Source organism: Theobroma cacao, chromosome 9 (assembly GCF_053813885.1).
Source record: "Theobroma cacao isolate CCN51 chromosome 9, ASM5381388v1, whole genome shotgun sequence".
In the NCBI taxonomy this organism is placed as follows: Eukaryota; Viridiplantae; Streptophyta; class Magnoliopsida; order Malvales; family Malvaceae; genus Theobroma; species Theobroma cacao.
In genome coordinates, this window is record NC_142647.1 from 8,180,250 (window position 1) to 8,196,012 (window position 15,763).

Consider the following 15,763-nt stretch of genomic DNA (forward strand, 5'->3'; position numbering starts at 1 on the left):
AAAATAGTTAGTAATTTATAGTATTATATATTTTTTATATATAAAATGAATAGCTAAAAGTTATCAAATTCAATTGATTTATTTATTTAATGATAACTGTGTGTCATGTATATTGAGAAATGAGTAAATTTTTTTGACTTTTTTATTTTGTTCAATGAATTGGATGGATGTTTATTAAAATTTAAACATTCATATACAAAAAAGATGTCTATATACTATAGATTCAGGTTGATGCAGAATAAGAGAATATAGATAAAAAATAATATTAAATGGTAATTGATAAATATTAAATGAATCTATCTTATAAGTATTAAAAGTTAGAAATTATTGTTTTCAAATATTTTGTACTAAAATAAATAAAAGTAAAAAAGAAAAAAAACCCTTCAAATGTCAAAAGCAATGTAGTTTTGACATAAGATGTAAAAAAAATTAATTTAATTAAGAATGATAAATGTCAATTAATTGACCCAATCAATTATCTTACTTTTATATAATGAATTGGATAGATATTTATTGAAATTTAAACATTTAAGTATAAAAGAGATATTTATATACTATGGATTCAGGTTCATGTAGAATAAGAGAATATAGATAAAAAATAATATTAAATTATAATTGATAAATATTAAATGAATCTATCTTATAAGCATTAAAAGTTAGAAATTATTGTTTTTAAGTATTTTTTATTAAAATAAATAAAAGTAGAAAAACAAAAAAAAAACCCTTCAAATGTCAAAAATAACTTATTTTTGACATAAGGTGTAAAAAAAATTAACTCAATAGAAAACGAAAGGTCAAAAAAATTAAAAAGAGTTCTAATTGAATGGCACTTGTCATTCAATTGAAGACTCAATTGAAAAAAATTAAAAGAAATTGAAACATCTTACTTTTATATATATTATAAAAATCTATCTTCTAAGCATTAAAAGTTAGAAATTATTGTTTTTAAGTATTTTTTATTAAAATAAATAAAAGTAGAAAAACAAAAAAAACCCTTCAAATATCAAAAACAACTTATTTTTAACATAAGGTGTAAAAAAAATTAACTCAATAGAAAAAGAAAAGTCAAAAAAATAAAAATGAGTTCTAATTGAATGACACTTGTCATTCAATTGAAAACTCAATTGAAAAAAATTAAAAAAAAATTGAAACATCTTACTTTTATATATATTATAGATATAAGATTAACGTTAAAAGTGAAACATGCTATGTGAAAAATATTATTTTATACTCATAAGGTGTGTAAAAATATTTGCGTGCAAGTCTCTTATATAAACTTTCAAGTATTAGCTTTCAATAACCTAATCATTTCATTAAGTCACCCCTATATCTTAATACACCTATGCATGCTACAAAATACAAATTAAAAAATGATAAGTGTTAATACTATAAGACATAACCTTTGAATTATAATATGAAAAGATAATTTTTCATATCTAAACTTTTGAATAAGGTTATTTTTTAATTGTTTCATAGTTTTTGGATTTAAAAGTGTTTTTTTAAATATCACTTTATCAAAAACTATAATTTTTCATATAAAAAATTACTTATAATAAAATAATCACATTATGTCACATTATATAATATAACTTCTCAACTAACATAACTTTTCAATAATTAAAACTTTTTATGTTAAAAAAAATATAATGTTTCATTTACAATATCTCATATGAAGAGACATAATCTATCATTTGGAAAATACACTGAGAAAATTATTTATGTAATTTACTTAATATTTTTTGTTATAACTAGAATTAGAACTTTTACAAAGCTCTATTTTTTTCTGGGTCAAATTATACACTGTATCTATTATTTATCAGTAAAGATCAATTCGGAAAAAAGCGGGTGGGGGAAGGGCGTGGCCGTGTGGGGGCCACTTGGGATTCGGGTGGGTCCACTCTACTAATCCAAGGTACAAATATATCCAAATGAGTTAGGCGTTACAAAAGTGGAATTCAATATTCACGTTTTTTGTGCTTTTGGCTATTTGGTCCAAGGGACTGTAAAAGAAGAAGAAGACGAGGAACACCGAAGATTTATTTTTGTCTGAATTGTGGAGAGAAGAAGAAAAAGAAGGTATGGAGAAGATTTCTTCATCATCAACCGAAGGTGGTGGTGGTGCTGCTGCTGCTGCTAAGATATCATCAATCTTTATCTATCCGATAAAATCATGCCGTGGAATTTCTGTTCCTCAGGCACCCCTCACTCCGACTGGTACTCCTTTCTTTCTTTCACTCACTTCCCTTTTCTATCTCTTTAGACTTTAATCCTTAAATTATTTCTTCAAGTTCAAGCCTGGGTTTATTTCTCTTTCTTTTATCTGCATGTTCTTCCTGCATCAGATGCTGGGATTGCTTTTATTTGCATGCCTTTTCTTTAGCATTTGCCTCCAAAAAACAAAAAAAAAAAAAAAAACCTAATACTATTAACAGTTTCTCCCTGGAAGGAGTTTATAAAACAAAAAACTATCAATAATTAGCCACCTTGTTAATTAGATTGGACACCTGCTTCCAACCTGCGCTTCATTTACTGACACGAACTGACGTATTACTCTGCAACTCCTGGGATTAGCTCAGCTTTAACACTTGCATGAAGAATTTTATTTTATTTTTTTTGTTTTTTGTTTGTGGTGCTAAACCCAATTTTTTACCACTATGAGTCCGATTTTTCTGTGCGATCATTAAGTTAAAGCAAATGACATTAGAATTTATAACTAAGAAATATTGGACAACTATAGTGGTGATTATTATGAATCATTTTTCTGTAATTTTGGGGATTGTTCACCATTTTCTCACTATCCTTTGATTTTTTTCAACTTTATTTACAAGACTACCAGTTGGTCATTTTCCAAAAACCTTCAGAGTGGAAGCAAAACTTCCAAACACATTACAAGAAAACTTGTACAATCTTTGAAAATAAACAGTCTAGGTATCTTGATTGGACTTGTTCACTGGCCTCAACAGTCTGTCAATCTGTTCAGTTAATTTTTGGTGTCTTACCTTCAAGCAACGGTAATTTCATTCATAGTAGTTTCGATGATGGATTTACAGGATTTCGATGGGATCGGCAATGGCTTGTTGTGAATCAGAAAGGGAGGGCATATACTCAAAGGGTTGAACCAAAGCTTGCTCTAGTCGAGGTAGACCTGCCAAAGGAGGCCTTTTTAGAGGGTTGGGAACCTACTAAGACCTCATATATGGGTAAATCAACTCATCCTTGTTTATGCCTCATTAATCTATAACACAACTTAGATATTGCAGATTTTAAGCAAAATTTTGTTTTTACAAGGCAATGTTGGTTGTGTTTGATGTTTCAAAAACCGGTTTCATCTATTTTCTTGGCAAACCAACTCAAATAAGCTTATCCTTAATCCTGAACTATTTGGGGTTGCTTACATGCATCTTTTCTCTCCCTTTTGCTCAGGATGGTGTTATAGTCAATGAAAGATCTAAAGATAGTGAACCCTTTCTCATTACTTTAACTGAATCACTTGTCTGCAACAAAGCATCTCAAAGCCTATGTTGCACAAGGACAAACAACCTAAGCCGTCTAAAAAATTTTCCCCTAATTATAGAAGTTTTGGTGTGAGCAACTTGGTATCATTGTTATCTATGGCAGTTGACCAATTTTTTTTTAAGAAAAAAACCACAGATAATTTCATAACTTTGAGTAAATTGTGAACTAGAATAAAAACCATCATTTTCTTTTGACTTCCCAATTGAAGTGTCAAGTTGTGGTTCCCATGTTTGTATAAAGGATATTGCAGTGATGACGCTTTTGTAGAAACTGATTTCCTTATAATAGGTGTGGTTAATTATTTGTGATTGTTAACGTCCTATGCTGATTCATTTTATTAGTTTGGTTCTATATTGAATTGTTATGTCTCTTCTCCTTAGCAGTGCAGGGATGCTAAGAAGGTGTCTTTCTTTTACTATTGTCTGGTTACTGGTACATTGTTTTCCTTTGATTTTTCATTAGATTTTCTGTCATGACCAAATTCCACTTTCATTAACAGTAATAAAAGCTCCTGGAATGGATTTGCTCAAGGTTTCACTCAGTAAACCACCAGAAATAGCAGATGGTGTTTCAGTATGGGAGTGGTCTGGCTCTGCATTGGATGAGGGTGATGAGGCTTCAAAATGGTTTACCAATTATCTTGGGAAATCCAGCAGGCTAGTTCGTTTTAATGCAGGTTTGTTTCATTCTGGTATATTTCACAGAATAGGACATTAAAGTGCACTGATTGGGTTTGTTAAGGTAAAGTAAATCATGTGGATGGAGAGTTGCTTATTTTGAAGCTCACTTCTTAATAAGGGATATCAAGGGAAAGCAGAGGATTTGGGTGGAGAGTAGCTCATGGTAGCCAAACCTCTCCTCAAAGATCTAAAGATCAAATCCCCTATCCTAATTATTCCAATTGATCGATCAGAAATAAGAAAGAGGAAAACACTATACTCTTGGTAGGCAGTACTGAGATGAAAATATTTGCCTTGAAGAGCAATAAATATATAGATACTGATTACATGTTAGCACAGTGTGCATATAAAGATGCTTTCAATCAGAAATTTATTTGTCCAATCATTTGGTTGCATTATTATTTTATAAATGCAGCATCTGAAAGGAGGCCTGTGGATCCTGTGTATGCTCGTGGGCATAACATAATGTTTTCTGACCAGTACCCATTCATGCTATTATCTCAGGTTAGTCAGCTAAAGGATGTTAAGGGTTTTTTTTTTTTTAAATAATAAAAATTATTATTACTATTAACAAAGCTCAAATCGGATCTTATATGTACAAATTTTTGCAGGAATCGCTGGATGCGCTGAACAAGCTTCTGAAGGAGCCTGTACCAATTAATCGTTTTAGGCCCAAGTAATTTTCTTTCCAGCCTTGTATAATGTCTCTTGTTTTGTTTCTTAAGGATGTGCTTCTCTGCTTACTGCTGCCATATAACAAATCCCCTCTAGGATCTATTCACTGCTTCAGATTCAAATCTTAGTATATTTCTCTAATGAATTTTCCGATAGAAAACATGTGTCTGACTCTAAATTTGATTACCTCTGTTTTTCTCCTTTTCTGTATTATTTATGACTTAGATTACATTGTTTAACTGCTTGTGACAGCATCCTTGTTGATGGTTGTGAACCATTTTCTGAAGACTTATGGACAGAGATTAAAATAAGCAAATTCTCATTTCAAGGTGTGAAGCTTTGCTCCCGCTGTAAGGTAAGAATCTATGCATTCTCCATTTTCAGCCTATCTTATGCAAATTAATTTATCTTGAGAGAATAAGTTGGTGATGTCAACTTGTCAAGTGCAAGATTGTTATTTGAGTTCACCATTTCTATGCAATTTATTACCCCCTTAGTAGACCTTATGTTGAAGACAGTGAGTTCATTAATACCTTCGCTGATTTGTTATTTAGAGGTATGCAAACTTACAGATGGGTGGTTAATCCAAGGAATATTCCATAGTTTCCATACAAGAATGCTTCCACTCTATATTTGACTTTGCATTTTTGCTGTGTGCTAATAATTTTGAAGTCAACTTTCAAAAAAAAAAAATTTTTTGAAGTCATCAATTAGAGCTGTGCAGTTAAGCACATTGTATCCTCAGACAGTTAATAAAAGATGATTGTGCATTTAGTAGGTACCTACAATCAATCAAGACACTGCAATTGCTGGCCCCGAGCCAACTGAAACTCTTAAGAAAGTCAGGTCGGATAAGGTTTTGCGACCGAACCAAAAACAGCAGGGGAAGGTAAGATGTGAATTCACAACTTTTCGCTATATCCTTCTGTGTGCTGTCCATGCAAATGATAGATGTAAAGAATGATGTTCCACGGTATGGCAGATCTATTTTGGGCAGAACTTGGTTTGCAAGGAAAGTTTTACTGAAGGGAAAGGACCGATGGTTAAAGTGGGAGATCCTATTTTTGTCCTCCAGAAAGTCTCCTCTGCTGCTGAAGCAGCAGCTTGAACGCTGAACAGTATCTTAGACTTCAAATCTGTTGTCTAAATAATAAAAGAATTGAATGGTGTTATCTCTCTTTCCTAGAATAATTAAGAGCCATAACTCCAAATACAAGACTTGGGACAGGAGATCTGTTATGTATTGCTGTTCTAGTCAGTGGTCACCTTTATTACCCTGCAGTCTCATCTTCGTGTTATTGTTAATGTTATTATCGTGTTAAGATTGAGATGATTTTATCAATACCAGTGTCTATGTTTGATTTTGGTTAATATAAATTATCTATTCAATATCATCAAGTCATTTTTTGTAGGGAATTACATTAATAATGGAGAGAGCAGCGGAAGCAACTCAAAATAAATAAAAAATTTACATCACCGCATGAAACAGTACAAATAATTTTGAAAAGATCAGTAAAATTTTTAAGTTACTTTCATTGTTGGAATATTTAAAAAACTTGACAATAAGAAGATGTCATTCACACTTCGAAAACCTTAACATCTATGCCCTAATATAAAAGGAAACTTCAAATAGGCTCCAAAACAGTACTATGTGTCGGTTTGGTCATTAAATATGTGGATGCATGAGAAGGTTTTTATTAGGTTTGATTTTTATGGATCGCATGGCTCTGTGGTGAATTATTATAGACGGACTATTATGAGATTTGACCTTGGAGGGACTGCATTATTGGTGGCCTGTATGGGTGGTAAGTCGCAATTAATAAGACTTAAATTAGAAAAGGGGACTTTAATACCATACTAGCAGGCAACTTCTCATCGGTTGCATTCATTGCACCTACGTTCCCTCTCTAAGTTCTCTCTCCTCTTATCTTTCCTACATCCTATTTATTATATTTTAGGGCTTGCTTCAACTTTCATGCCATGAGCTTGAAATTTTTAGTCAAGATTCGTGTGGTGCTATGGTCTCGAATACATAAGATTAAACAAGTCTTAACGAGATTTATTGAATATTGGTACAGAAACGTAAAGTAAATAAATATAAAGAAAGAGACTGAGGAGGATAAATAAATATTATTATTTAAATGAGAGAAAAATAAAGTACTTAAGATCTAAGTACAAAGTAATTAATATGTTCAATGAAAATGAAAGAATTTAGGACTTATTTTGGGTAGTAATTCGAGTTGAGTTTAAGTACCTTAATATTCAGCTCAAAAGACTTGTTAATATAATAGAACATCTATATTTGGTATTTTAACCATAATAAATAAATAAAAATATATTAATATTTTTATATATACACATACATGATAACCTCAAATCAGGTTTCTATGCTTTTTTTTTTGGAAATTTTTAAATAGGTGTTTATTGACATTGATTAAGGTAATATTTATAATATATATATATATATATATATATATATACTATTAATGCAGCATCCTTGTTTGAATTTGATGAAAACAATACATTAAATATAATAACCTTTTAAATTTAATGTTTTAATTATCCTTAACTAACAGGCATCATTAACCGGACTCTTGCTCTTCATTTTAATAAGTGGGGTTCGGTGCATGCTGCCAAGCAAGACTTAGCCCATGGAAAGAAACAGCCTAGCTGGAGGATGAATGACAGGCTCTTCTGTTTTTGTGAATGAATAACAGAAAGGGCAGCATCAGGCATCAGGGGAATAAATTGGCCAATAGAAATTGTGTGGTTTAGTGAACAAAACTCATCATTTTCATGGGTTTGGCCTCCTAAAGGTGTACATATATTCTCTTGGTTGTCTCTTTTCAGCTTTTTCTATGAAGAATATATATATATTGTGTGTGTGTGTGTTCGAGAAAGACAAAGGGTTTTCAATAGTCTCCATCCAACATGGAATTCCAGAGGCTTACTTAGCCTAACACCAATTAAAATCATTTGGCTAGCCTAGGCAAGGCTGATAAAGCTAGATATCATTCAAGAATACTGAAAAATTTTGTGATCTTGGGACTGTGAGCTTTGATTATAGTGGGGTCTCAACATTTCTACGCGATCAGGTCTACTTCCCATCAGATCCACACTTCCTTTCACTCTTTTTAAATTCGGTGGAGTCAACGATATATGTTTTGTATCTTATATTAATAAGAGATGAGATGAATTTTAAGTTTATAAGCAAGAGTTTTTATGTAATATGTTTTTTAAATTGAAAATGTGAATTTATACCAAATAATATCAAAATTTATTTAATTTTTTTTATTAAAATGAGACTTCTTCATTGATATAAAACTCTTATTAGAAATATCAAGGTTAAAAATATTGTACAATTGAGTAATATAAAATATCATACATTTCACGTCAATAAGAGAAATGAGAGTCTCTATCATCTAATATACATATTTTTAAATTAAAAATATAAATTCATGACATATGAATTAAGCCGGTCCATGACGCACAATGACCTACTAAGAATTCTTAGCTGCAGAAAACAACTGCTAACTTGTTTGAATTGAATTAAGATTTGACAACAAGAAAGAAATGAGATAATTGAAAATTTTTGTAATAGTTAAAAGTTGGAATAGCAACATCATCACCAAACGAAAGTGAAGTTGAAAAACTCAATCAACCTACCAAAACAAGTACCTCCTTGACCAAGTAACCAAGTCTCAGCTGCTGCACTACATCATAGTTTTCACTTAAATGTTAATAATCCATTGTCAAAATCAAAAGGAGGGAGTAGAGCAATAACATATTTGTATAATTGCCAAACTAATGGTTTGCCTTTTATTTGTGTCCACCACTTTCAAGCCTCACTGCATAATGTCACATGCATTGCCCGCAAAGTGGGTTCTCACTGCTGCTGCTGCTGCATGTCCACCACAAAAGGGGGAATATATCTCATACTAAAATAATCAGAATTAATTGCTTCCTTTATGTATAGCAAAATAAAATGGTTGTTTTTGTTATAAAAAGAGAATATTATTAATAGAATGTAAGATATTGCTCCAACATCATCTTACTATTATTTTTTTTTTGAAAAGCACTATTATTATTATTATTATTATAATTATTATTTCCAAATAACATGTCAATTTCCTTTATAATTAATTTGTGAAAATCAGTTAGCAAAAATTCATTGTTTTAGAAAAGAGATACATATTACATAATCTCATTGATATCTTTTTTTTAAAAATAGAAATAAAAAATTTAATATTTTATTTTTCATCTCTAAAAAAAATCATAAACTCCAGAATTCAACTCCCTTGACTTCTATAATCTTGTCCTATGTGTTTTTTTTTTTAAATATATATATATATAAGTAATTAACTTTGTCATAATTTTATTTTATTTTTTAAATCATGTGAGATTCATGACATTCTCTTTTACTCAATTATATAATATTCTCATTATATTAATTTTTTCACTTGTAAAAGAGAGAGATTCACGAGCCAAGCATGATTTCTCTCGTAAGAGTTTTTATTAATAAAAATTTAATAAATTTTAATATCATTTATCACGAGTTTATATTTTCAATTCAATATATATATATAAAAGAAGAAATGTCTCCAATTTTAACTTTTAGCATGTCTTCAATTTTAACTTTAATATTAACCGAAATGTGTTCAAGTTTAACTTTAATACCTATCTCATTTCTGATTGAAATTTATAGGTAGGAAAAATACTAAAAAATTTTCAATTATCACTTTTGTTTTGACGTTAATCAAATCATAACTATTATTTAACCGAAAAAGTGAAACTATAATTATTGAAAGTCTTTTCTATTTGGAATTTTGGAGCGCTGGACAGTTGGTGACTCAGCAAAAAGCATAAAAATAAAAGAAATCAAATGAAATTATTAGGACATGATTTAAACTTTGAAGTTTGAACCCCACCAAAGAGAAAAGAGGGCCTATAACAATTCCCATGAGTGCACTGTCACTGTATAAAACCAAACTCCCAAAACACAAAACTCACTCGTTGTGTCTTCTGTCTGAACAGGGTTCCCCTTTTTTCGTTCCCCCAATCACACGTAAGTCCGCAAAATAAATTCATTTCCAAATAAGTAATTAAAAAAAAGACCTTAAGAGTTGGGTCTTCTTCAATTATCAACTTCATAATACTTTGCGAAAAAGACAAAGACCCACTACTCACCAGAAAAACTCTTATTTTCTCTCAAAAGCATTTGGAAAGAAGAAGAAGAAGAAGAAGGCTTAAAAAAGAAGGGGTTCAAATGGGTTCGAGTAGCAGTCGACTGGGGTCGAACCCATCACGGGGGAGACTTAACCACCGACCCAAATGGTGTTCCAGGCTCTCCTCTCTCTTCATCTGCGGTGGCTCTTCTTCTCAAGCCCCTCTTGAGGTAATTAACTAGCGAAATTTTGGTCCTTTTGTTTGTTTGGATGATTCGAGATAGGGTATTTTGGTTGCTGAGTTATATACAAAGATTATTATTTTCTGACTTTTTAATCATAAAGTCAATGCCCCATTTCTTGCTTTTTCTTAATTTTTTTTATTTTTAATAAACTTCTGGCGATCTGGGGTTTCCTTAATTCATACCTAAAATACTTCTTTGTGGTATATTTGTTTTTTTTATATATTATTTCTTCATCTTTTTGATTTAATACAGGCTTGAAGTATCATGTTTTTTGATTTTGTTTGTCCTCTCAAAATCCTCTGGTTCAAATCAAGTCAGGATAGAGAAAGCTTTTAAGGTCTTCGTTTAGAAATTTTTTGTAAATTATTGATTTTTATGTTTCTCAATTAACCACGTTACGGGTTCCTCTATTGACTTTTTTTCCTTGATCATTTTTAGCATTTAATTGTCTGAAATATAACGTTCTCTGTTTAAAAATTCCAGATTTTAATGGTTGGTTCTTTTTAAATAGTGCTTTAGTTGATGTTGTTTTGATCCTTCTGAAAGACAACGAATTTTCTTTCTTATCCTGGTTGTTTGTATTAATGCATTGAGTGTGTGTGCGCGCGCGCGCGCGTGTGTGTGAATGATGCAGTTTGAGAGGGCCTGCCTTTCTTTTTTGGTATTTTGGACCTGTTTTACTGCCCCACCTGGAGGTTCAATTATGTATTCACCCATAGCTTTCATCATGGTGGGATGCTTTTAAGGAAATATGAAGAATCTGTAACCTTGCGGGATTTGGTTCTCGTGCTGTGTCAGACTTTGATTTGGACTAAAGAATATTTACTAGTTCTTGCAGCCCCTTGTCTCAAAAAATAAGCTTGTCCTGTTGCACTGTTGCAGCAAATGTGCACATTCAACTATCCCCTTTGCTTCAGGCCAAAAAAAAACTGTTCCCTTTGCTTGCAAATTTTTTAAGTTAGTGTAATGTGCTTACTAGTTACTTGTCAACTGCATTTAAGTAATGTTCAAATTTCTGAAGTATCTTTTTCTCTGAATTTTGCTCTTTCAAAACAGGAATTTCAGTTTCGCTTATCTTTGCTTGGTTAGTTGTCAGTGTATCTTTTATTTGGAGGGAGGAACTGAAAAAGAAGTGCAATGCTCTTTTGCAGTATCCTTTGTTGAGTAGATGGTAGGTTTGTAAATTAAAACCTTCCTAGCTAAAATCAGCAACACATAATATTGGAGATAGGCATTAATTTACCAAGTATTACTTGTTTAAATTGTTTTCCAGTTGATTTTTGTACCTTTTCTATTAGCAATACATCTTTTGTAGTTGGTTAAGTTCATTTTTAGTTAAAATGCCATGAAGGAGCTTAACTCTTTAGCTTTCCTCTCGGTTCCAAGATGTAGACAGGAGGCAGTACAGAATCTTCTTTCTGGCAGTGGGTTGAGCATCTCATAATTGTTGCTCCAAACCTGGGGCCACCAAGAGAACAATATGAAGTCTTCATTGAGGATGCAAGAGTCAAGTGAACTCTAAATTCCGTTAGCACCAGCAAATGTCTTGTGGAATTGCATGTTCATGAACACGTTTATGTCTTGGAAGTTATCTTTCTTTTTTCTTTATTTTTATTTTTTATTTTTGGTTTTTAGATTGTAAACTAAGCATTTTACATGCAAGCTCTAGAATATGCAGCAGGAAGTGATACAATGACATTCTTTTGATGTAGATGGAAGATTATCCAGCTGAAATTCTGGTGAAGTCTGCAGAACACTGTGGTCCAGTTGGCAACATGGTCCAAAGTCCCCTGGAGGAATCTACTTCGATCTGCAGTATGGAAACAAGGTTCAGCAGCACAGGTACTGAAACTGGAATTTCAGCTGAAAGCAGTTCTGCAGCCAGTGGTGATCCATCTATTGAAGGTGGTTCAAGAGATCTAGAAACAAGTAATTGTAGGAAATGCTTGATTGAAAGTACGGAGTTAGTTGCTCCTCAGGTAAGTGCTGATTATAGTTGTGGTGAATCTCATAGGGATAGTAGTACTTCAGCTAGCACTTCCTTTAAAGAACAACAATCTTCAGACCCTATCTCAGTAAATCTTTCGACTAATGAGGATGCAGTCAGTGGCTTTGAAAATGCAAACAAGGGTGCATCTCAGATCCATCCTGAGCCAAGTATTTTGTCTCCTCAAGGGCTTGGAGATTCACATTTGCATGGGATACCTGTTGAGAATCAGTTAAGTGAAGTAACAACAGTCCATAACTCTGATCCTGATCCTGCTCCTCATGCCTCTGAACCGGTGACTTTTCACTCACCAGGAGGTGAATCCATCAGAGAGGCAATACCTTCAGGTTTAGGTTTTCTCGTATCCAATAGGGAACCAGGCCGGGGAGATGGCAGTGTGCTTCATGTTGACGTTGTGAGTATCTCTTCCAATATTTTATCTGGTGGCAGTGCTGATACAAGTAATCGTGAAGCCAGGAGGAATAGTAGAAGATTGTTTTGGGATGCATTTTCAAGACGCAGCTCTAGAAGACTTAATGATTCCTCATCCATTTTTCTTTCAACGGATGATAGTGATGATACAGGATTTCATGACAGATGGCTTCTTGATTTTAGTGGTGATTTCTTTTATGATGGGGCTGGAGGTGATTCCGGCTACCTCAGCAGTAGAATTCACAGCTTGAATGAACGAAGACGACACTCGAGATCAGAGGTATTTATTTGCAAAGCACTTTGAATATTGAAGTTTATACTGCTTGTTTTTAGTAGATAGAGATATATCAAAACTTGCTTTCAGAAACTAGATTTATTTTAAAAATTTGTTTTGTCTCCATTATTCCTGGATTGGGGCTTATGGTCCACTGTATTTTTGTTGGAATATCTTTTGTATCTGGTTATGTATTTGATCATTGCAATCATGTGACAACATTTATCAAGATCTCTTTCGCTATATATATTCAATTTGTCATCCTGTTCCCTCGTGTACCTTCTATGAACTATCCCATTTGACTCTTTTTCAGATCTGGGAAAGGCTGCGTGGTGGCCATGATGAAAATAGTCGGCGAACGACATTTTGTCCATCTGGACTCCACCCTGATGGCACATGCTCATGTGATTCTCTCTTGATGACTGATGAGTCTAGTGCCCGTGCAAGCATATCACGAATAGTCATGCTTGCTGAGGCTCTATTTGAGGTAGTTTTCCTTTACCAACTTGCATGTTCTGCCTATCTTATGCCAACTCATGATGTTAATGTGATTTTGTTTTACTGTGCCTTTGTTCCATGAGAAGTTGATCTTGTGTTGCATTTTGTGCCAAATTATAAAGTTACTTGTTGATAATGGTCATGGTAGATTTTGTCAACGTGGAAGAATGAATCAGTATCAGGACTTTTAAGATGTTATAGATGGGTTGTGGGTGTTAAAAATACTTTGTTTTCCCCATTTCTAGTATACCTTTGCATGTGAGATGTTGGATCTTTTTCTTATTCAGAAAGATTTTTTGTAGCATTTCTAGTATAATGGGGTGACTCTGTGTATGTGAGGCAAGTGAGACTGCAACCTTTGTGTTAGTACAATGGAATGTAGTAATGGTTAACATTTCTGCTCATGGTGCATTGATATTGATAAACACCTATTCAGCTCCACAAGTTTCACCCATTTCTTCATTCTGTCAAAATGAACGTTTGTAGGTTTTGGATGAAATTCATCGTCAACCAGTATCACTTTCCCTATCTATGGTGTCACTCCCGGCCCCCGAATCTGTAGTTGATTCTTTCCCTCTTAGAAGTCACAAAAAATTGGATGCAGCTGAGGGCGGGGATGCTGTTGAACAGTAAGTTGTTTCTAAATACTTGAAGAAAGGATGTGTATCAATTTGCTTCTGAAAGAGCATAGGGAGAAGAGTGCGTATCAATTTGCTTCTGGAAGAGTGTATGGAAAGGAGTGATTCTATTTACTATTTGTGTTTCTCTACTTATTGTATATAGAATATGCTATTAATGTTATCATTGCTACTACTAATCTTATATGTAGGTGTTATATATGCCTGGCTGAATATGAGGAAGAGGATAAAATAAGAGCTCTGCCTTGCCAGCACGAGTTTCACATGTCTTGTGTGGATAAATGGCTTAAAGAGATACATGGGTATCATTGCTACTATATGCTTTCCCTGTCGACCTGCCTTTTTTTCATCTTCTGTTTTGGAAACTGACCTCACTGTCTCTTATCTCTGGTTTACAGGGTGTGCCCACTTTGCAGAGGTGATGTTCGTCAGGGTGTGGAGTCCTCTGTCTCAAACTCGGAGATTCCCTCTCTTTGATAAAATTGTACATATGAAAATACTAAATAGTAATGGCTTCTTATACAAATGTTAAAAATGTTGTATCAACAGTATTTACCATGTTGTATTTCCTATATGCCATCGTGTAGCATCTTTTCCTCATGATGCGAGTCCACGGGATTATTACATATAGCAAATTGAGGAAAATGGGATTTTTCCGGCTTTGCATTTTCCTCTGATGGCTACATCTTTAGCTTAACCAACATGGGAGGACTAATTCATCAAGCCTATGTGCACAGATTGACCGAGGCATGCTGCTGTTAATTTGTGTTGTTAGATATCCATAGATGCTTGTTATGGTACGAATGTCAGTAAACATTTAAAAGTTAACTAATAAACATAAATGCTTACCCTAGTTTCCCTTGCATGGTCTTTTATCGTTTGATTGAATATTATTATTTTTGTAGTACAAATTTCCTCATAAAATTGCAGCTTGAATTATCCAAAATCTTTGGGTGCATTGAGGATTACAGAGATGCAGCAGCTAAAATGTGTGAAGCAACAATGCAGCAAGTGACTACGATATATGATTGTGGTAGTTTTGAGTTGCGAAGCCTGTAAATCATATTACAGATGGAGAAGACTTGTAGGCTTTTCACCTTTTTTAAGTTACTCTATTTGCCGTATAAGTTCTGATATGATAACAAATCAAACAAAGTTTAGTTCAATGATTGTTAATTCTTCCTTATATGGAAGGACTGCAGGTTCAACTCCCTTTTGTTTCGGCTTTTTTCATGTGTCTGAAAATAAAAATCTCATTTAGGGAACACAATCTTGACTATAATTATTTTGATTTAACCTTAAAATTACATGTTCTAACATTATACATATTGTTTTTTAAATTAAATTAGAGTTTACTTATTCAAAAGAAGAGTAACTTTTTCTTTATTTTGATGTTTTCTCACTTGATACTTGATACTTTATTTTCCTCACTTAATACCTGACATCTTATTCCGTTTCCATGTGGAGTTATAGCGTCTATATTTCTCTAATTTTTATCCCATGCTCAAATTAATTAAGTTGAAATTTCAATTATAAAAAAAGAAAAAGAAAAAAAGTGTTTTAAACCCTTTAGACATTCTAAAATTTCAAATTCCAAAGTCAATATATTGAATAACTTTGTGAATACCAAAGAATATTCAATACCCAAAAAAA

General features: G+C 32.7%; 2 protein-coding genes across 2 annotated transcripts; both read left to right on the forward strand.

Moving 5' to 3' along the window:
* The first annotated feature begins 1,958 nt into the window (after positions 1 to 1,958).
* LOC18588903 (Molybdenum cofactor sulfurase family protein) lies at positions 1,959 to 6,265 on the forward strand. Its single transcript, XM_007013618.3, has 8 exons — positions 1,959 to 2,214; positions 3,051 to 3,200; positions 4,016 to 4,192; positions 4,612 to 4,700; positions 4,808 to 4,872; positions 5,124 to 5,226; positions 5,650 to 5,760; positions 5,854 to 6,265. The coding sequence occupies exons 1-8, from the start codon at positions 2,079 to 2,081 to the stop codon at positions 5,977 to 5,979; spliced, it is 957 nt and encodes a 318-aa protein (XP_007013680.3). The 5' UTR covers positions 1,959 to 2,078; the 3' UTR covers positions 5,980 to 6,265.
* A 3,740-nt stretch (positions 6,266 to 10,005) lies between these two features.
* Positions 10,006 to 14,963, forward strand: LOC18588904 (uncharacterized). Its single transcript, XM_007013620.3, has 6 exons — positions 10,006 to 10,266; positions 11,994 to 12,980; positions 13,288 to 13,461; positions 13,959 to 14,101; positions 14,302 to 14,412; positions 14,509 to 14,963. The coding sequence occupies exons 1-6, from the start codon at positions 10,138 to 10,140 to the stop codon at positions 14,585 to 14,587; spliced, it is 1,623 nt and encodes a 540-aa protein (XP_007013682.3). The 5' UTR covers positions 10,006 to 10,137; the 3' UTR covers positions 14,588 to 14,963.
* The last annotated feature ends 800 nt before the right edge of the window (positions 14,964 to 15,763 follow it).